The following is a 22,799-nucleotide window of genomic DNA, read 5'->3' on the forward strand; positions in this document are numbered from 1 at the left end:
AACCCATGTTTCCTGTCATTTCCGTCCACAAATAAAACGCTTGCTGCGCATCTTTTCACTCCTCCAGTCATGGGAGAATTAAACATTCATGTTTTTAGAGTTTTTTCGCGAGGTATTCTTCAAGCTTCTCCGTGTCTGCCGCTAGTTATCCTCGGCTCTCTTTATGTTTTTGAGGGTGCAATGGCGGTGCTGTAAACAACAGCGGCGTCCTGACCGATCACAAGCTTGCGTTGTCCGTCTCCACTGACAGATGTTTAGAAAAGAGAGCTGGACTCCGTCCGTCCCTGCAGAGCTCTCCGGCAGCTCCGCAGGGACGTTGCGTGTCTACGCACTGACGCAGACGGAGAAGCATGAATCAGGCTTTATTCCTTTCTACATAATGTAGAAACCACATGTAAGGAATAAATAACTTAAACAAACAGCATTTACATGTTTTTCAGTGTACTTGATGATCTAGCTGCAGATTTCTGCAACTCTAAATATCAGCCCAAAGCCTAGTATTCTCATCGATAATAATAAGGAAGTTCTCACAGAACCAAATACTGAACCAGACTAGCATTCGTTGCTTTATTTAGTTCAACATTCTGACTCAAATCCAACTCATGCACATTTTAAATCAGATGCAAACAAATATGACACTAAAAGCAAATAAGAAACAGCCTGAAGGCAAAAACCAAACCCAGATCTGGTAAATCTGCTGCACAGTTGTGCATCAAAACAAAGTTTATGCTCCACCACACCAGTAACACACACACACACACACACACACACACACACACACACACACACACACACACACACACACACACACACACACACACACACACACACACACACACACACACACACACACACACACACACACACACACACACACAATCACCCACCAACATCAAAACCAGAGAAAGCCTGTGGCCAGGCCCACGCAGCACCATGACCGGACCAGAATCTAACACCAAAGGTACCTAATATCACACATTAAACTCCAAAGACACGTATGTTACCTTAGATGTACATCCTGAGTTTATACTCTTTGCTTAGATTCTAATTAAATCCTTCTCTCTGATTGCTGAGAGCTGATTAAAAAATTTCGTTTTAGTTCTGGTTACTCTACTTCAGGCTGCATTTCTGGGAAATTATTGGAACTGTACAAAAATCGATTTTCAAGAAAGTAAGAAAGCCTTGTTTTCTGCCATTTCATCTTATTTTTATCAAAACGGAAAACATCGTCTTAACCAGTAAGTTTTGCTCATGAAAATTAAACTCCTTCTAGGAACACACTGTAAAAACAGATTTGTAAGAATGTAAAAAGAGCCCCATTGTTAGACATCGCTAGAATACTATTTTTAAATAGAGAAAAAGATCTCATGTGAAGTGCTAAACATTAGTGAAAAAAAACATTTTGCTTAGTATTTTGAAAATGGTATGTCACTCTGACTTTAACATGCAGGCTGAACACGAAAATAGTCTCCTACACCAATCTCCTGCATTAGCTTTTAATTGAAATAAGACGGTGAAACTCTAGGATTTGAAAAACCTACATCTCACTGTCACTTAACATTCATGGACTCACCCATCTTGGCTCACGAAGGGGAAGGCTGTTGTTGGTTTAGCATCCAGGAAACATCAGAGAGCGTCTCGGCTGGTAGAAGCTACCCGTTAGCATTAGCAACTCCACCACACCGCAGGACTCGTTCAGAATTGTGTTATTTATGGAGATAAGGCATCAATGTTGCAGCGCAAATACAGTCAGTGATCAGATGCGAGAAGTCCTGTTGTCTGAAGCTACTGTCTCCTCTGGCTGAATTCTCTGTGCTGAAATAGGCGCACCAGAGCTTTTGTTCCCCCAGAGAACAATTTAGAAAGCATACGTTCCAACTAGAAATCATTGCAAATGTGAAAATATAAGTGAAGAACCTCTAAAATTGACACTTAGTTAACCTAATTACTTTTATATTATTTATCCCCATAATCATGACCTCAAAAACCATAAAAGTGATGAAAGTATACAGTATCTTTTTCAATGATATGGGGATTAAATCTCCAATCTGATCCACTTAGAAGATGTCCACTCAACCTCTGAGCTACAGCAACGCCTTGTTTGGTATTTAATTGTAGTAAAATAGTAAGAATGCATTTGTCCATCAGCATTAAATTACTGGCACAAAGTCATGTAGAAAATGTAGTCCATGCATTCATTAATTTATTGTTAGGTTTGTTTATTTAAAAAATCAGCAAAAATTCTAGTTGATCCAAAATATTGCTGCCACAGTTTTAGAACGACACTTTCTTGAGTTTCAGCATCTGTTGAAATAAAAATTGTATTTCACATTGAATGATATTAACGTTCAATATGTTCCCAACTAATCACTTTCATGGTGCTAGATGCTCTAGTTTATATCTGTGAGGCAGACATCCTGTCTACTTTTAAGGCTAGGTTTAGGGCTCTTCTCTATGGTATTTCCTATAGTTAGGTCTAGGTTGGGTTATTCTGACTCACCTCTTTAGTTATGCTGCTGGAGGACTTTCTGACCAGAAGGCAGTCCTATTCAGAGCTTTACTCTGGTTTTACTTGAAGTTTCTTTGCGCTAAAAGCAAGTTTTCCTTTCCACTGTCGCCCGTTGTACTGCACTTGCTCAGTTTGGTTATGGTTTGATGCATCATGTCTGTAGCCTGGCAAGCCAGACTAAATAAATGTATTATTTAGTCTGGCCACGCTCCATTGACGGCTCTCGGTTGTGGGGCGGGTTCTACCGTTGTCTTTCAAATGATCTCCGCATTCCACTGGATAATGAATGTGACATACTCTTGTTTCACTCTGTTGCATCATCCCACCCACCAGGCATATAGAGTGACCTGATTGGCCCACAAAGCGGATAAAGCTCTGTGATTTGTTCACTAAGCAGATAGAGCACTATGATTGGCCCACCATTATGGACCAATCACAGCTCTTTAGGTGTTTGAAACCCCTCTAGAGAGCTGTGATTGGCTAGCCAGAGTCCTGGTAGGAGCTGCTGAGGTTCCAATGGAGCATGCCTAGACCATTCTTTGCAATGCAAGAATTTGGTCTAGTTCACTAGGCTATCATGTCTGTTTTACAGAGAGTAAATTCTAACAGTTGGTATTTTATAATCAGTCAGATTTGATTACAACTGACTTGGCTGCATTCATCATACTTTCTTCTACAATTTGCTCTTTAACTGTATTATTTCCTGCTATTTCAGCTGTTAACTTAATTTTTCTGTAACTGTTTTTCTCCCCAGAAGAAGCTACAATGGTGTTCCGCTGAGCTGTGGTGGCCTCATGGAGGGGGCCATCGTCTTGAACACTGTTGCTACCCACTTAAACATTCTCCCTCTCCTGATAATAACATTTTACTTCATTTGACATTGAATGTGCTACTACTAGTTTACCCGTTACATTTTGGTGTGTGTGTGTGTGTGTGTGTGTGTGTGTGTGGTGTGTGTGTGTGTGTGTGTGTGTGTGTGTGTGTGTGTGTGTGTGTGTGTGTGTGTGTGTGTGTGTGTGTGTGTGTGTGTGTGTGTGTGTGTGTGTGTGTGTGTGTGTGTCTGCTCTGTCTTCTCGATCCCCAGTGAGTCATGGTGGATGGCTGCTTATACTGAGCCAGGATCCTCTGGAGGTTTCTTTCTGTTAAAAGGGAGTTTTCCTCTCCACTGTCGCTATATGCTTGCTTAGTATGAAGATTGTTGTATAGTCACTGACACTAATCAGTGACTTGATGCAATTTGCTGGGTTCCTTAAATAGGAAACTTTTTTCTGATTGGCTAAATGAACTGACCTGTATTGGAATGTTTACTGTGTGAAGTGCCTTGAGACGACTCTTGACGTGATTTGGCGCTATATAAATAAACATGAATTGAAATGAATCAGGCTTGAATCTGGATCTGATGTCAGCTGGATTGTCTTTATTGTGCTTTACAAAGACTTTTGTTGGGATTTGATGCAATACAAATAAACTAAATCAAACTAATAGTAAAATGAAAATTGTGCATACTAAGATGAACAGAAAAAATTGTGTCAATATTCTTGGCAGTGTGAGGAAAAATAAACTGGAAACCAGCATCACGTCATTAATGGTCTTTATGATCATGAAGATGGCACCATGTGTCTGTGACAGCATAGGCAAAAAAACAAACAAAAAACTAAATAAAAAACAGATGCAGCAAAAATATAGTGCAGTCCCTAGTAAAAAAGTTTTTAAGGGCCAAAGGTTTACTTTTTGGTAATCCAACCACCCAAAGTACTGAGCCAGTAAAACACAGACATGCCTTCAGCAAATCTTTGAGAAAGTTCTGGGCTGAAACTTCATATGGAGCGTCTCAGGAGAAACCTGTAAAAAGCTGTGTGCTGACGTTCCCCATCAACACAAGTGGGACCTGAGTGAATCTGTCAAGAGCTATTGCAGAAACTTTAAACAGAAAGGTTTCCGAGCCTTTGGAATCTTTCCCAAATAGAAATGAGGCTGTCATTCCTTGTGTGTTTCAACCAAAACTAAGTGAAGCATCTAATGTGAATGGATCAGTTGTAAAGCAGAAGTCCGGTTTTCCCCTTTTCTTGAATGATGCATGATTTTTCTTAATCCGTAGAAGTGATGGTCTGACCCTGTAATGTAGTGTTGCAAACCGCGTCCCCGTCATTCAAAGCCCCATGCAAATTAACTTGACCTCGCTCAGCATTAACCAACACGTACAGATATCAATCACAGAGCAGAAAAATCTGACCTGAGCAATGTTTTAAAGCTGTTTACAAGACTCAGCGAATCATGGAGCAGCTGCAATCACCTATAACACCTTTTTTTCCCAAATGGATTAAACTGCCGTACTTTGATAGAGTAAAACTTTTAATGTTACTGCGGACGCTTTTTGGCGCTGATCAATGACATCACTCACTGTTGAAGTAGTCCAGTATGTTGATGTCTTTGAATGGCGACACACCAACTGACAACTGCCGGTAAGTTTCCCTCTCATAGAAATTACCCCGATGTTCCGGCAATGAAAACACACCTTAAGACCGAAAAATAATTTACCGTGGACCTGATTTTCAATGGTCAACGTGAATGTGGAACGGATGCAAAGTGGGCGACATTTACTATGGAAAGGTAAGTATTTTAAAATATATGTGAATAAAAAGCAAAAAAGGAGAATAACTGTTAATGTAATTATAAAGAAACATGTTCACAAATGGGAGGCTTTGCTTCCAGCTGCATCACGGAAGCAGGGAGGAGTTAAAGGTGCAATAAACTTTTTCCGCCTCTAGATGGTGCCCTCTGACAAAATAAACTCCGGACTACTCCAAAAGTAAAAAGAATTGAGGCGTATCTAAAACTGTCTCTTTCTAATGATTTTAATAATTCTGCGGAGACACAGAAGAGATCAGAGGTGAAAGGTGCAGGGTACCTGTGTTTGTAGGGCTGGCTATGGCTGTGGGTTGGTTCGGGGGTTCTCCGAGCACCAGGCGGACTCTCTTGGCGTGAGTTTTGCCCTGATAGTGGGACTGGGCCACAATTGCAGAGGTGAAGAACATATTACACAAGGTGCAGCACTTGTTCCTGTCCACTTCAGTTTCTGCACAGTCCTACATGAGCATGAGAAAGAGAGATGGGAAAGAAAAATCCCTGAATTTCAACGAAGGAGAGGTTGAGGGAGGTGAACGGGAAAAGGGAATGGCAGGGAGGAAAACAGGAGTGATGTGAAAGACCAACAGAGAAAGGTAAAAGCAAGAGAGCTGCGCCCTTTGCACTGAACTCAGTGTTTTTCTCTTCTCTCACAAGTACACACACAAACATGCCGACACACACAAAGGGGAAGAGAGAGAGATGATGATCAAATATTCATCTCTCAGGGCTGAGATTGTAGCTTGGCTCCTTCACGGCTGCTGGTTCATTACTAATGATGAGAGGAAGTTGCTTTCTGCGGGAAAAAAACGGGGAATCCAAACGAAAAGACCAACTGCCTGATTGATACAAACTTGAACACACACACACACACACACACACACACACACACACACACACACACACACACACACACACACACATTTGTACCAGTTCATAGGATGCTTCAGACTACAGTTTATAAAATAGAAGCTTCCCATAGTCACATCATTATGTCCATCCGAATAATGGCTCACATATCAGATAGAGTAATCATTCTAAAACATATTTTATATAGATTTCATTTTTTAAACAAGAGAGCGATGAGTACACAGAGTCATCATATAAAAGGATTTATGTTCTGTCAGAACAAGTAATATTTGCAGGCAAAATAAATTATTTTATTAGAGCAAATAAAATCTAAAATATGCATTGAATTGAACATTTGAATTACAGGAAAAATAAATCAAAAATTGCACAAATGACTGAATGTAATAGTTGCTTGTTTTTTCATGAGCAACTACACGCCAAACATGTCAAATCCATACTTAAGATGACTTTACACAAAGTTGAGTTGCAGAACTGAATGAATGCGGGGTGGAGACATCAACAGTCACCAGTTAGAGGTCATCTTAAAGCTTAGCTTCATAAAATATGAAGACAATTAAATTTTTTCTGTTATTATTCAAAAGTGACATTTGTTTAAGCGGTGAGGTCTGCAGAAGATTAGAAATACTTAATCAGATAATTTAAAGTCCAAACTTACTGATCAAATAAGACCTGTATTTACTACCCCCACCCCACCCCCCCCCACACACACACACACACACACACTTCAAAAATACCAGGTTTCACGTCTCATTTTCTATCTTTTTGATGTTGCACAGCCAATCGTTACCAACACTTACTGTAATCCAGCTAGACACATGGAATAACTCCCTTTTGTTTATTACACTGCTGAACATTTTGTGTTTAAATGTTTCACATCTGACATCCATTAAAATCTGAAACAAGCTTCTTGCCATCTCTGCTTTATTCTTTACTGAAGTTGAAAAATCAGATTTCACGTCTGCAATAAGAAAATCCAGTAACAGTAAAGTGTCATCCGAGTGAGCAGGTGTGTGTGTGTGTGTGTGTGTTTCTTATGTCACCCCTGGTTAGCATCATGGACGGTGGATGCGAGAGTTAAGGACACCTTTACCTTCCAGGCTTATAGCTTCAGTTCCCAGTCTCCTCTCTCTTCCTCTCTCCCGTAATTTATTTATTTATTTATTTTTTGCTCTTCCTGCCACGCCACCCCCCAAACCTCCTCGCTCCCCCACTGGGCACCAGTCCATGACTCTTTGTGTTGTGGGATGAAATATTTATCTGTATTGGCAGGCCCTCGCCACCTCCCGCACCTCCCACACCCCCACCTCTCCGTCCCCTCTCCTTCCTCGCCTCATCTCCTCCCCCGTGTCTCTCCCTGCTGTGAACATGTTAAAAGCTTGCTATGAAATGTCCCATACCTCCACTCTTCAAGCACCATTGGTAACTGATTTTTTCCCCCTCATTTACTATAAATGAGTTTTTCTTTTCTTTTCATGCCTTTATAAAGCTACACTAAAGAGTTTTTAACACTTTGAGCTATTGCTTTCAAACTGGTTTCAGTGGTTGTTGGACAACACTCTGCAGACCAGAACCTGTGCATAACTATTGTGGTTTGTAGAGATGAGACTCATGACTCTTTGAATGGAGCCTTTAATTCGAGAGCTGTCGTTCAAAAGACTGGTTCTTTTTTAATGAAGTGAAGCAATTTCAATGGGAGCAGGGGGCTGGTGGGTTACTTGAAGACAAGATGAACGGCTGTCTACAAGGACTCTTTAAGATTCGATTCGTTCGTGAATTTCACATCACTAACGGTTTGGGTCGGCACTAGTGGGAGTTCTCTGCCTGTTTTATGGCAACCGCTGTTCAGTCTGCTGGTAGCTCAGATAAATATAGCAGTTCACTTTTTCAGACCATCCATAAAAAGAATTGGACGAAAAATGTAGCTTTTTTTAGTTGGCGTCATGGTGGAGCCCAATGTCTTTGGAGGTGACGCAAAGCGCTAAAATAAGAGTGAACATCGACGTGGCCTATACTAGTCTGAGGGAGCTAAAGGAGGCTACAAAAACACGGACTGATGGTCAGTGTTGTGCCCGAACGCGTTCATTGATCGGTCGTCTGTGAATTAGTTCATTTTTTTCGTGAACGTGAACTGAACTCGTTTGTATTTTGCCTGACGAACGTAAAAGTGAGTGCGCTCATCCTGGCGTGCGTGAACGAGTTTATGAACGCGTTCTTTTGCCGTTCTAGCTCCAGATCTTCACGGAGCTTTTCCGGAGCTAAAGCCTAGCTAAAACATCCTGTTAACCATAGAGTTTATAAAAAGTAGAACCCACAAAAGTGGCCAAACATAGGCAGTAGCGGTTCGAGCGGCAGCTACTCTTCTACGTCTATGCTGCGTGGAGGAGTCAAAGTTCATTAGAAAAATTGAAAAGGGAATAAACTGAAATTATTTTATTGTTTTGCTATTTTAATATTGCACTTTGAGTTTGCCACCTCAGCCTGGATCCTAAGATTTTCTAATAATTTCCCATTAAAATAACATTTTCCTCATGTTATTGAGAATATATTGTAGGGTAAAAACTGCAGCTGGGTATGAGTGTGGACTTAACGAGTGCCAGCTATTGGACAATTATTTCATTATATACATTTACATATATATATATATATATATATATATATATATATATATATATATATATATGTAAATGTATACATATATATGTATATATATATATATATATATATATATGTATATACATACATATATATATATATATATATATATATATATATATATACATATATATATGTATACATATATATGTATATATATATATATATATATATGTATACATATACACATATATGCATATACATATACACATTTACATACACACACACACACACACACATATACACACACACACACACACACACACACACACACACACACACACATATATATACACACACATACACACACACACACACACACACACACACACACACACACACACACATATATATATATATATATATATATATATATATATATATATATATATATATATATATATATATAAATATATACATATACATATATATATATATGTATACATATACATATATATATATATATGTATGTATATATATATATATGTATGTATATATATGTATACATATACACATATATGCATATACATATACACATTTACATACACACACACACACACACACACACACACACACACACACACACACACACACACACACACACATATACACACACATATATATACATATACACACACACACACACACACACATATATATATATATATATATATATACATACATATACACACACACACATATATACATATACGCACACACACACACACACACACACACACACACACACACACACACACACACACACACACATATATATGTATATGTGTGTGTGTGTGGGGGGAAAAAAGAACTATGAACTAGTTCGTTTTTGAAACAATGAACTTAGTTCAAATTTTTTTAAATTATAAACAAAGAAACAAACTAGTTCGTTTTAAAATGTGTGAACTGAACTTTGAACTAGTTTGTTTTTTAAACAAACTTTCCCAACACTGCCAATGGTGACCTGGCTATGTTGCTACTGGACTTGTAAGTAATAATATTTTTTTCGTCCAACAGTGTGGATCTTTTTACTTTGTGGCCCTTTTAGAATCAAATGCCTTGTGTTGGTGTTAGCTAGTTGTTAGCGTTAGCTGCAGCAGGCTGCTGCAAGGTTGTCTACAACAGTTGTAATTTTGTTTTCAACCAATGGGAGGGAAAAGCGGGAAACTTATTAAATGTGATACAACAATACCTTATGCATCTACACAAATGAATTTGATCTTTTTCTATCCGTTTGTTGAGTTATTTGCAAAGAAAAACATCTTTTTCACATTTATATTGCAATATTTATGAATGTGAGATACTGACCTCGTGAGGACCAATCACTCTTCTCTCCCTTTGTCCCTAAACAAAAGCTTTTTCTTGCCTCACCTCTCCTCCGGCTTCCTTTCAGATGAATCCTCCCTGCATCTCTTCTTATCCTTCACAGCTAGACCTCTTCCCTTCATTGTTTTCCTCAGTACTCCCAGAACTAAATGCTAACTAAATACATAAACACTGTGCTGTTTAATTATGTCATGGTGATGTTTAGTTTTCTAACCCACATGCAGAATCAGAGCTGGGAGACAAGGTAAGAAAAAACAATAATGTTTATTAAATAAGGTGATGGTTGGTGGAGCACTCTCCAGGAAGCTCTGATGTTCGGGGTCTGAATCTAACGGGAGAAAACAGGAAGGTGAGGAGGCGGCAGTTGGGAATGTAAATAATGCCAACGGTACAGTCTTACTAGACAGCAGGGTGGTGCAGATGCAGAGGAAAGGGTAGGTCAAGCCTTAGGTAGAGAGGAGCTCAAAAGGGGTCCAAGCTTTGGTGACGAGGAATGAGGATTATGAGGAATCCAAGCCATTAAGCGAGGCAGGCGGGGGGTGAGAGTGGGCCGGCTGACAGAGCAGATGAGAGGATGAGGAGATGAGATCCGTTGGTTATGGCTGGAGAGATGAGGTGAAGTGATGTCTGCGGTACAAAATAGCAATCACTAGAGGAACAAGGAAAAACACACCTGAAGTTAAAGACTGAGCTCGAGACTAGGTCGAATACCCAAACTAAGTTAATCATCCGACGTCGTGTAGGTCTCAGACTGCTCCTCTTATAGCCAGCCGGTGATTGCAGCCGAGTGGCTGCAGCTGGGCTGCTCCCCAGAACCGCCCACCTGCAGGAGAAAGGTTAGTGTGGGGAAAAAATACCTCAGGCCATGACAGTACCCCGCCTCAAGGGACGCCACCTGGTGGCTCCGAGGAGGAGGAGGAGGATGCACGAGAAGCCTCAAAGTCCCGAACACGACTGGTCATCGATCCAGGAATGGGGAATCCATTGCCGTTGCTCAGGTCCATAGCCCTCCGAGTCAACGAGATAATGGAACCCCTGACCCCGGGGGCGGACGTCCAGGAGGCGTCTGATCTTTTACCCCAGGCCCCCACTGGCGAGCTGGACCGGAGGTGGAGGGTCAACCGGAGGACAAAGTGGGCTTGACTCGGCGCATTTGAGCAGTGACACATGAAAAACCGGATGCATCCTCAGAGTCAGGGGGAGGTCAAGTCGGACAGAGGTGGGGTTGATGATGGCCGAGATGGTGTAGGGACCTATGAACCTAGGCAACAACTTCTTACAAACACCCTTGATAGAAATGTCTCATTTTGAGAGCCAAACCTGTTGACCGGGAGTGTAGAAGGGTGCCGGACGCCTATGCCGATCGGCCAGACGGCGGTTGCGATCCGCAGTCCTTTGCAATGTGGCCCTCATGTGAGTCCAGATGCGACTGGCGCCTCAAATGAACTGCGGGACGGAGACCGGTGACTGAGGCGGAGAGGTTGGGAACAGGGGGGGTTGATAGCCAAGTGTGATCTCAAAAGGGGAGTAGTTCGTGGAGGAGGAGGTGTGGACATTGTGAGCATACTCGATCCAGGGAAGATGCATACAGCAACTAGAGGGGTTAGAGGAACATGTCACGCAACCTCCCTCTCAGCTGCCGACCTCCTCTAGGGAGGTACCGTAGAGCCGCTCAGACCATCCGAACTCCATTACCCAACATCCCCAGCACCAGGCTTCCGGTTCACCTCACCCGCCAAACCTATTTAAGGAAGTGCCGCACAACGCCGACTCACTCAGTCAACGTTTCTAACCGAACCGAACCTAGAGTACCAAATCCGATCATCTCAGATCATTAAGCCTGAACAGACCAAACCAGCCAGATCTAAGAACTCTGCCTGTTCTTAGAGACCAGCCTCAGACCAGGAGTCGCCGTGTTCAGCTGTGTCACCATACAGCTGCACACCCGGCTCCCAGATTAAACAGCGTGTCCATTCAACCCGGCGTCAGTCACTCCGCGCTTCGGTTAAAAGCCACGCCACATCCAAACTCTCGCCCAGCTCGAGTCACCCCATTACAGAACACACAAAACGCAACATCTTCCAGCTCTTGATTCATGCATTTGCACTGAGCGTTAGTTTGGGGGTGGTATCCGGAACTGAGCGCCACTTGGGCTCCCAGGCTAGTAGCAAAGTCCTTCCAGAGTCATGACAGGAACTGGGGACCACGGTCAGATACAATCTCCGTTGGGGTGGCAAGGAGCCGGAAGACATGCTTTATCAAGAGCTGCGCCATTTCGGTGGAGCTGGGAAGGTGCTTGAGGGGTATAAGTTGACAGGCCTTAGAAAAGCGATCCACAATAGTTAATATCACACTCATACCTCGAGATGGAGGAAGACCAGTAACAAAATCCAGATCGATATGAGACCATGGTCTAAACGGAGTGGGAAGGGGTCGAAGTAGCCCGAACGGATCTTGTGTGCTGGGGTCGAAGTAGCCCGAACGGATCTTGTGTGCTGCTTTTGTTCCGAGCACAGGTGTGGCAGGCCAAGACGTACTCCCTGACATTGCGGTACACGAGGGGCCACCAATAGGTTTGACGTAAGAGTGCCAGAGTTCTACCAACCCGTGGGTGGATGGAGAACTTTGCTGTGTGGATCCAGTGTATTAGAGACCCCCTGCAAGAAAGCGGAACATAAGTCTTATTGGGGGGCACAGTACCTGGACCGGGGTCATTCTTGCGGGCCTCCTCAATCTTCTCTTGGATTTCCCAGCTTACGGTCCCAATAATGACGGAGGGAGGAAGGATGGTTGTGGGTTCTGTGTTGGTATCCGAAGAGCACTGCCTGGATAATGTGTCGGGTTTAGTGTTTTTAGATCCGGGTCTGAAAGAAATCGCAAAGTTGAATCTGGAAAAGAACAGAGACCACCTGGACTGGTGAAGGTTAAGCTTCTTGGCTGCCTTTAGGTACGAAAGATTCTTGTGATCTGTCCAGACTATGACCAGGTGCTTGGAACCCTCCAACCAGTGTCTCCATTCTTCGAAAGCAATCTGGATGAAGAGCAGTTCACAGTCTCCGACATCATAGTTAGGTTCTGCGGGCGTCAGGCGACGGGAGAAAAGGGCGCAAGGGTATAACTTGTTGTCTGAGGGGCAGATCTGTGATAAGACAGCTCCAACCCCGGTGTCGGAGGCGTCCGCCTCCAGGGTGAATTGCCTCAAGGGATCTGAATGGGTGAGCACTGGGGCGTTGTTGATGGAGGTCAACGCAGTGAGGGGTTCTGCAGTTTGGCTGTAATCCTTATAAACCTGCGGTAAAAATTGGCAAATCCCAAAAACTGTTGTAGCCGTTTTCGGGTAGATGGTACAGGCCAATCCAGCACTGCCTGAACCTTCTCAGGGTCTGCTCTCAACCACCCGCTCTTCAGGATGAATCCCAGGAATCTCATGAATGGAGCGTGGAACTCGCACTTCTCTGCTTTCACATAAAGTCTGTTCTCCAAGAGTGTAAGATGGCTCGTACGTGTTGACGGTGCTCTGAAATGGTTCTTGTAAAGATGAGTATATCATCAAGGTAAACTGTCACAAATTTATTAATGAAGTCAGCCAGCACACAGTTCACAAGAGTCTGGAAAACAGCTGGGACATTAGTTAACCCGAAAGGCATTACTAGATACTCGAAATGACCGAGTGGAGTCTTAAAAGCGGCCTTCCACTCGTCTCCCTCGCGTACTCGAACTAAATGATACGAAGATCTAGCTTGGTGAACACTGTTGCATTCTGAACCAGCTCAAAGGTGGAGGATAACAATGGTAGGGGATACTTGCTCTTTATCGTGATCTGGTTAAGACCCCTATTTCCTATGCACAGACGAAGGGAACCATCTTTCTTTGAGACAAAGAAAAACCCCGCTCCTAGGAGGGAAGTGGAAGGTCTTATAATTCCTGAGGTTAATGATTCTGAGATGTATTTCTCCATGCATTCGGGTTCAGGTTTAGACGAGTTATATAGACGACTAGAAGGAAGTGTGGCTCCAGGAAGCAAATCTATACCACAGTCAAATGCTTGGTGTGGGGGAAGAGAAGAGGCCTTGTCCTTACTAAATACCTGATGGAGATCGTGGTACTCGGGAGGAACTCCTGACACGTCCAGTTGGGTAACTGTGGGGCAAGGATGGTGTGAAGAGGTTACCGTAGCTGCTCGCAGACAGGTGTTGAGACAGCGGGAGCTCCAGGCTTCCACACTGTTTGGTCTCCAATTAATATGCGGGTTATGAGTGACGAGTCAGGGGTGGCCAAGGACTACAGGAGACTGGGGGGATGAAAACACAAAAAACGTTAACTGTTCGTGATGGTTACCTGAGATTCAAAGGGTAATGGGGATTGTTTTGTGGGTGATAGGAGAGAGAGGGTTTCCGTCCAGGGAAGAGGCCTGTATGGGTGTAGGTAGAAGGACCATGGCAATTCGGAGTTGGTCTACCACCGCTTGATCCAGAAGATTTTGTTCACTGCCTGAATCCACTAGAGCTCGAAAGGGGAGGCTGCGCTGAGAGAGAGAGATGACACAGGAAAATAAACACCGGGATGAACTGTTGGAATTTGCACCCACCCGCACTCCCGGTTTTACTGGTGGGCTCTCCCTTTTATCTGGTCTGGACATTGAGAGACAAAATGTCCAGGCTGTCCACAATAGAGGCAGAGTCTGGAGGACATTCGCCTGTTTCTTTCCTCCAGACTGAGTCGGGTTCCGGGGAGCAGCCCACCTGCAGGAGAAAGGTTAGTGTGGGGAAAAAATACCTCAGGCCACGACGAGTTATTCCAAATTCTTGGATGAGCAAAATAAATAGATAAATAAATGTAAAAAATGCAGTGGGGCAGATGTCCTACACGTTTATGTTTTATTTTTCTTTCTGTGTTCTTTTCTTTTTTAGCTTAGGACAGAAAGCCTGTGATGACACTCTCTGGGACTCTGAAGGAGTTTCACTCGTCAAAACAGCGAGAAATAAAAGAAAAGATTGACACAAAGGGGGCTGAACCACAGAGCGGCATCTACATGAAACAATGAGAGACGTTACACCAGGGATTCGGTGACAGCTTGAGGGGAAAAGTTTTCAAACTATTTCAAGCATGTGTAGGTGACTGACATCGGAATAATTGCCAGCTGATTACGGCTGCCACTCTACAAAACCACTTCTTACAATAAACAGCATCTCCGACTGTTTTCCCCGTCTCCTCTCTCTGAGACGAGGCACAGACTTTTCCAGTTTTTGGGTTTTGATTTTTTAATTTCCTCTCCCAGTCTCTGAATTCCGGTCCCTCGCCGTCTCTACCTGTCGCGCCTCATGCGCGTTGCAGACTGATTTGCATTTGACCTAATTGTGTGCACTTTTGCTTGTGCGCACGCTTATCAGTCGCCCAACAGTGACATCTGTATCACTGAATATTTTGTTTGGGTGACTTCATCCTTGCTCATGCATCCAACAATAGCCTCCTAATTAGCTGTGTTTATCTTCTTCTCCTGTTTTTTTGCTTCTTCGACTCCTTAATTCTCCCACCGTTCCGCGTCGAGTCGCTGTGGGAAGGCTTGCTAAATATACACGCGGAGGGAGGGAGACACTTTCCTTTCTCCAAGAAAAAGTGCAAATGAAGAAGCATCGTTTTACAGGTTGAATGAAAGGTTAAGAAAAAAATAACATATTTTGTTTCCTTCCATGTTTGCAGGTAGAAAACCTGCACAGAGGAGGAAAACGGATTAAGTCTCCTCCTCTTTCATCTGGGAGCACCTTTGCGACCTACTTTCTCTCTTTTCTGTTTTGTGACAAACACTTTCACCTACACACATATACACAAAAACCTCAAGGCATGGCATTTTACTCTGGCATTTCATTCACTCTACCGCCCTTTTCTGCAGCTCCCACTGGACGGCATCACGTCAATCAGAACAAAGCAAAGGGAAAACTAACAGTGGCAAGCAAAGGAAAGCAGCGAGGAGCGTCCTGTGGGAGGGGAAGCATCAAGAAACTAAAAAAAAGTTGTTTTTTTCACCAACTGAACGGTGTGGATTTCATCTTTGTGCTTTTAGGACCATCTGATGATCAGCGCACGTCGCAGTGTGAAAAGTTAAAATGAAGAGCTTGCTGCAGCTCTCACACTGCGTTTGCAGAATGGCAGATGCAATCAGTGTCCCATATGAGGTGAAGGCCAGGATGGGCTGAGTCATGCCTTATTCACTTTGGGAAACAGATGGAAACGCAGGTGTCTGTATTTCCACAGTATGTATGAGCATATCTAAGAACCCAGAAGCCTTTGACATTGTTTTATGAGCCTAAACTGCAGTCTGAAACTATAAACAGTGCAGTTTGTTGAGTAATGCAAAATAAAGCTCTGTATAAAAAAAACAGACTCTGAGAAATCTTTAGAGTAAAACTATTTCAATTCAAGTCTTATTATCGATTGCTTTCCCCATTTTTATTATTTTCCTTGTTGCAGATTGTTGCTCTGTTCAACTTTTCAGGGCAGCAGTTTTTTTCTTTTCTATGTGAAAGATGCAGACAGCCAGTCTGCTTTTTCACGCCTGCTTTTCAGGTGACTGAACAGCCACGGAAGCTAATTTTCCCTGAAAATTTCAGAGTCACTTCGTGGCCGACCTTCACGGCCACTTAACACGGCGACTCTCCAGGTATGTGGAGGTGACACCGCAAGCAGGATTTTCTATTTTTCATTAAATAAAATGGACGTACAGAACAGAAGAATATCTAAAAATGTACCTATAAAGATTGACTTTGCATAAATGTTTGCTAGAGTAGTCAAACCTATATATATTTAGGATTACATAAAAAAGACATACCCCAGTTGATTCCTGTAAATAGTTATATTTTTACAGATGTTGCTCATATAAGTAACTGGGTCATTTTGTGCTTATTCAGTCTTCAACCTTGCAGGATGTACGCATACAAATTTAAAATGTTTCCCTAACCCTGTGAATGCATGTGTACGGAAGCTCATTCTTGCCAGCCTGAGAAAATAAAAATCTTGTATCTCATAATTATGACTTATATATGCCATAAGATACCATAACTGTAACATACTATTGCATTACTATGAGATAGCTAGATCATAGTTATGTTATTATCTTATTATGATGATAATAAATGAAAATGAAAGTAAACACAGGCAATAAGGTTTGCTTTTGAACACAATCAGCTGAGATGGCAAACTGGAGCACCGCAGCGCTCCATGAGCCTCTCTGTTAGAGCTGAAGCTCAGATCACCAGAGACTGCACAGGGACTGATGAGGACAGACACCTTTAGGAGCTGCTTGTTAAAAAAAAAAATTAACAATCACGGCTTCAATCGCAATAAAAAGCAAGATGTGTCCATGATAAACAGAAGTCTGCAGCAGTGCAGAGACGGCCCCATACCCCCATTATGCCGCCATCACCTACTCTTTTATAAAATAGTCACGATTGCGCCACATTACCACCATGGTCTGATCTTATAAACGACCTTCATCCTCCCCAGGGAGCCGCGGCAAATCCCGTTTTGCAAACGCTATGGTCCTGTAAAAACAGCTAGTGTCATAACAGTGAGATATATTCTCATAAAGTTGAGGTGGATTCATTGATGAGATAGTGAGATAGTATTTCATAATATGAGATCTCAAAATATCTCATACTTATGAAATGGTATCTCATAAGTATGAGATAACCGAATCCCACTTATGGGATAGCTTCCTCATTATAAGATTCGTTTTTTTTTTTTGTATCTGCAGGGACAGGAATGGGCATACATAGGCTTCCATATGTGTCAGTTGATGATTTTCTAAACACCATTTATTAATAATTGTTCTGAAATTAACTGAAATTTGGCACATTGGATTTGTTTCAGATGAAATATTTATTAGTAGGAACGTTTTATCAGTGCAAATGAGAGGTCATCTCTACTCCAAGGTTACCGTCTTTCCTCTCTGGTCCAGGAATTTAGTTGTAACTGTGTTTGGAAAACGCTCCATCACCCTCCTCCTCATTGAATTTAAAAAGCTTTTTCTTCTCCAAGCTGTGAGTGTTGTATGGTTTCTCTGTGTGGAGACATTTGTAATACCACATGGGGAAAAAACACAATACGTTTGCACAAATCTATTCAGTACATTCAGGTACAAACAGGCAACAGACACACAAACCTGCAGCAGCAAAAATTCCTGTTATGCCTTGTGTTTGAACCATTCACTGCAGATGCAACCTCAGCAGTTGCTACAGAGGCAAGACACACAAATGGACAAGACACAATGGCATTTATCCAGCTGATGCACACAGGCAGGCTTACAAACGTTTGGACTGCAGTGACCTCTTTAGCAATAGCCTGCAATAGTCAGATACGGAGCTACTTAACTGCATGCGCTTCTACTAAATCGCACCAGACAGATGACTGAGGCACGGGTTCACTGTGGAAAAATCCTGTACACAATCACACACAGCAGACCCAACAAAAATGTGGATCAAGTCTGAGTGGACAAGCGTTGCAAAGCATCAGTTACAACCAGTCAGTTTGGGTTTTCCCTGTTCATACTTAAGGACAATGATAAACCTGTCCAGCTGAAATGCAAGATAATCATCTCAAGGACGTATTTTAAATTCTTTATTGTTGAGAAGACATCGGTTCCCTTTTCAAGAAAAAGAACATGCATGTGTTTGGTGTGAGCGTACCGGGTTATCAGGTCTCAGTCGTTTGGATGGGGGACCTCCATCCTCTGGGTGAAGCATGTAGAACAGACGCACCTTGTTGGCGTGTTTTTTACTCTGAAAGAGACAGAAAGAAACAAGAAGTCAGCAAGTGAAGTGGATTTGGTTTTATCAGAACAGCCAGATGGAAGAAAAATAAAGTCAATGACTGACACACCACCTTGGCAGTGACCAGCGTAGTTTTCTTTTTTTAATTTCTGTTTAAGCTGATAATGCTAACAGACATTTTGCCCCCAGTCAGGTGACTAATGGCTCTGGCCAGCCGCAGCTTTCTGCAGCTGCGATTAGGACCGTGAGCAGGATAGTGGCAGTGGGGGGAAGTTGACAAATGTTTCCTCTATTTGCAAACACTGACACTTGAGTACATCCAATGTTTAATAATTAGGGGTGTAATGGTACGCTAAACTCGTATTCGGTTCGGTTCAGTGGTTTGAAGGGCTTGGTTTGATGAATTTTCGGTATATTGTTATTATATTTATTTATTTAATATCTGAAGCAGCTCCTATAGCGAGCAGAACCAGGTGCCATCACAGGCTGCTAATCTAGCATGATGTATTTAATTATTTCCCAGGGTATTTGCAGGGCCGGATAACCATTGCAGGGGCCCCTGGGCACAATGTGCTTAGGACAAGCTGAGAGTCAATAGCCATCAGTGACATCCCCTTCACAATTTGTAACTGGTAGAGTTAGAAAAATCAGCAGGGCCGCAAACACATTAGGGAAGATGGACTGTAGACTATTTTTAGCCCAAAAACAATCCTGGTTAAATTACATTATTTATGTGGACTCTCCAGGGATTAGAGCTGAGAGGCGCGGAGCTCTGATCGTTGACGCGCTCCAGACAGATGCGTCCTGAGAACGGCCACAGTAACATTATCAAAGTGTCGCACCTCAAAAACAAATTTAACACGCAATATTTTATGATGGCTCTTATCCTTTTATGCTTTCTGTGTTTTATTTGTGCCTGATGCGTTTTGCTGCTGCGTTTTGCTGTTTCGTATTCCGGTGACCACCTCACCGGTGCGGTCACCGCGTCTGTGGATGATGAAAGATGGATGTATTTGAAGAAAAATCATGATGTGGGGATTACAACAACTGTTTTAGGGTTAAATGTTCATCTCTGCTAAAGAAGACTCAAAGGGAACTCAGAAATTGCAATTGCTCTGTGGCTTGTATTGGCCCCCCCATGCCCCCATGGATTCCTCCTCATCCTCAATTTCTTCCCACTCAGACTAATATTGATGCATTTTGTCGGTGTGTGTGTGTGTGTGCGTGCGTGTGTGTGTGTGTGTGTGTGTGTGTGTGTGTGTGTGTGTGTGTGTGTGTGTGTGTGTGTGTGTGTGTGTGTGTGTGTGTGTGTGTGTGTGTGTGTGTGTAGGTATATAAACGGCCACATATCTGATGGCTTGGGGATACGGACTGCAAAAGCAGGACCACATGTCGCTATGGTTACCCCACACAGACCCTCACTCCTCTAATGGACTATGCATGTCTGTCTCTATTTACTTTTTTCTAAGAGTAAAGTCAAGTTGGAGGAGACAAGCAGAGTGGAGGACAACCACGAGAAAAAGCTACGTCATCCTTTTGCAGGATGTAGAAGGTAGAGTCACAACTGGGATGTGGAGACATATTTTTGTACCTCTTTAATTATAAAATAGGGATGAAATTATTTCAATTCAATTCAAAAATACTTTATTAATCCCAGAGGGAAATTCTTGCTGTAGTAGCTCAGAATAATAATGATAAGAAGTCATCAAAGAGTTATTGTATATTACAACGGCTGTTGGCAGGAAGGATCTCCAGTAGCGGTCAGTGTTGCAGCAAAACTGAAGACGCTCTTCTGTTGTCGGACAGTCTTGTGAAGAGAATGCTCAGGGTTGTCCATAATTTTCTTGATTCTCTGGAGAATCCTTCTTTGCATTATCTCCTCCAGTGGGTCCACAGTCGCCCCCAGAACAGAACCAGCCTTTTTTATTAGGCTGTTGGGCCTTTTCAGGTCCCTGCTTCTGATGCTACTACCCCAACAGACGATGGCTGAAGAGATTACACTCTCAACAACAGACTTGTAGAAGATCTGCAGCATCTTGCTACAGACATTGAAGGACCTAAGCGTTCTCAAGAAGTGCAGTTTGCTGTGTCCCTTCTTGTAAACTGATTCACTGTTCTTTCTCCAGTCCAGTCTGTTGTCCAGGTGAACTCCAAGGTATTTGTATTCCTCAACAACCTCCACTTCTTCTCCCATGATGGAAACAGTGTTTGACTCCACCCTGTTTCTTCTGAAGTCTAAAATCATCTTCTTTGTTTTGTTCACGTTCAAGGTCAGATGATTGTTTCCACACCATGCCACAAAGCGCTCCACCAGCTCTCTGTACTCAGCTTCCTGTCCATCTCTGATACACCCGACAACTGCAGAGTCATCTGAGTATTTCTGTAGATGACAGGTCTCTGATTTGTACTGGAAGTCTGAGGTGTACAGGGTGAAAAGGAATGGTGAGAGTACAGTCCCCTGTGGTGCTCCAATGTTACTGATCGCCTGGTTTGATGTGCAGTTCGTCAGCCTCACAAACTGTGGTCTGTTTGTCAGGTAGTCTTTAATCCAGGCGATAGTTGAGGCCCCCAGCTGTGTCCTCTGGAGTTTCTGGCAAAGTACATCAGGGTGAATTGTGTTAAATGCACTGGAGAAATCAAAGAACATGACCCTCACAGTGCTGCCTGCTTTGTCCAGATGACAGTGGATTGGTTGAAGCAGCTGGATGATGGTATCTTCAACTCCAACTCCATGGCGATAAGCAAACTGCAGCAGGTCCTGATATGTCCTAGTTTGCTTATTCAGGTGGACCAACAGGAGTCTCTCCAGGACCTTTATGATGTGGGATGTCAGGGCAACCGGTCTGTAGTCGTCATTGACTGATGGGCGAGTTTTCTTTGGAACTGGAACAAGGCAGGATGTCTTCCACAAGACTGGAACCTTCTCCTGGGTCAGGCTAAGGTTCAAGAGGTGCTGCAGAATCCCACAGAGCTGCTCTGCACATGCCTTCAGTACCCTGGGGCTGACACCATCTGGACTTGCAGCCTTGTTCCTGTTCAGTCTCTCCAGCTGCCTCTTCACCTGACTTCTAGAGACAGATAGGAGGGAGGGGGAGGTAAATGGGGCAGCAGCATCTCCTGACTTGGTTGAAGACAGATTTATAGAACCAGAAGAGTCCATGACTGTGTTAGAGGACAAAAGAGCTGGCGTGTGACAGGAAAATGTTGGATCAGAGGAGGATGAGATGTCTGATTGGCTGGGGACAGGCGAGGAGGATGCTGAGTTTGTTCCTGAACTGAACCTATTGAAGAACTTGTTCAGTTCATTGGCTATGTCCAGGCTGCCGTCATCGTCGTTGTCTTCCTTGTCGTCTTCCTCGTCGTCTTCCTCCGCTTATCTGGGTCCGGGTCAACTAGGGAGCTCCAGACCGTCCTCTCCCCGGCCTTGTCCACCAGCTCCTCCGGCAGGACCCCAAGACGTTCCCGGACCAGATTGGAGATGTAACCTCTCCAACGTGTCCTGGGTCGACCCGGGGGCCTCCTGCCGACAGGACATGCCCGAAACACCTCCCCGGGGAGAAGTCCAGGAGGCATCCTGACCAGATGCCCAAACCACCTCAACTGGCTCCTTTCGATCCGGAGGAGCACCGGTTCTACTCCGAGTGCCTCCCGAATGTCCGAGCTCCTCACCCTATCTCTAAGGCTGAGCCCGGCCACCCTACGGACGAAACTCATTTCGGCCGCTTGTATCCGCGATCTCGTTCTTTCGGTAATTACCCAAAGCTCATGACCATAGGTGAGGATTGGGACGTAGATCGACCGGTAAATCGAGAGCCTGGCTCTCTGGCTCAGCTTCCTCTTCACCACGACAATCCGCCTGTCAATCTCCCGATCCCTCCTGCCCTCACTCGTGAACAAGACCCTGAGATACTTAAACTCCTCCACTTGAGGTAGGACCTCTACCCCGACCTGAAGTTGGCAAGCCACCCTTTTCCGGTCGAGAACCATGGTCTCAGATTTGGAGGTGCTGATCCTCATCCCAGCCGCTTCACACTCGGCCACAAACCTATCTA

General features: G+C 43.4%; 1 protein-coding gene and 1 long non-coding RNA gene across 3 annotated transcripts in view; both read right to left on the reverse strand.

Annotated features, from left to right (window-relative positions):
* Positions 1-22,799, reverse strand: part of zgc:171482 (zinc finger protein) — a 135,728-nt gene that overhangs the window by 46,894 nt on the left and 66,035 nt on the right. For both annotated transcript variants that reach the window (XM_015944349.3, XM_015944348.3), the window contains exons 3-4: positions 18,664-18,756; positions 5,418-5,595 (exon numbers count right to left, since the gene is read on the reverse strand). In XM_015944349.3, the coding sequence (XP_015799835.1) occupies positions 5,418-5,595; positions 18,664-18,756 (271 nt within the window). The remainder of the gene's footprint in view (positions 1-5,417; positions 5,596-18,663; positions 18,757-22,799) is intronic.
* Positions 10,228-10,609, reverse strand: LOC139062089 (uncharacterized). The gene is made up of 2 exons (XR_011515676.1): positions 10,383-10,609; positions 10,228-10,310 (listed from the first exon to the last, which is right to left on the reverse strand). It is a non-coding gene; the product is annotated as an uncharacterized lncRNA (long non-coding RNA).

Source organism: Nothobranchius furzeri, chromosome 12 (assembly GCF_043380555.1).
Source record: "Nothobranchius furzeri strain GRZ-AD chromosome 12, NfurGRZ-RIMD1, whole genome shotgun sequence".
Classification (NCBI taxonomy): Eukaryota; Metazoa; Chordata; class Actinopteri; order Cyprinodontiformes; family Nothobranchiidae; genus Nothobranchius; species Nothobranchius furzeri.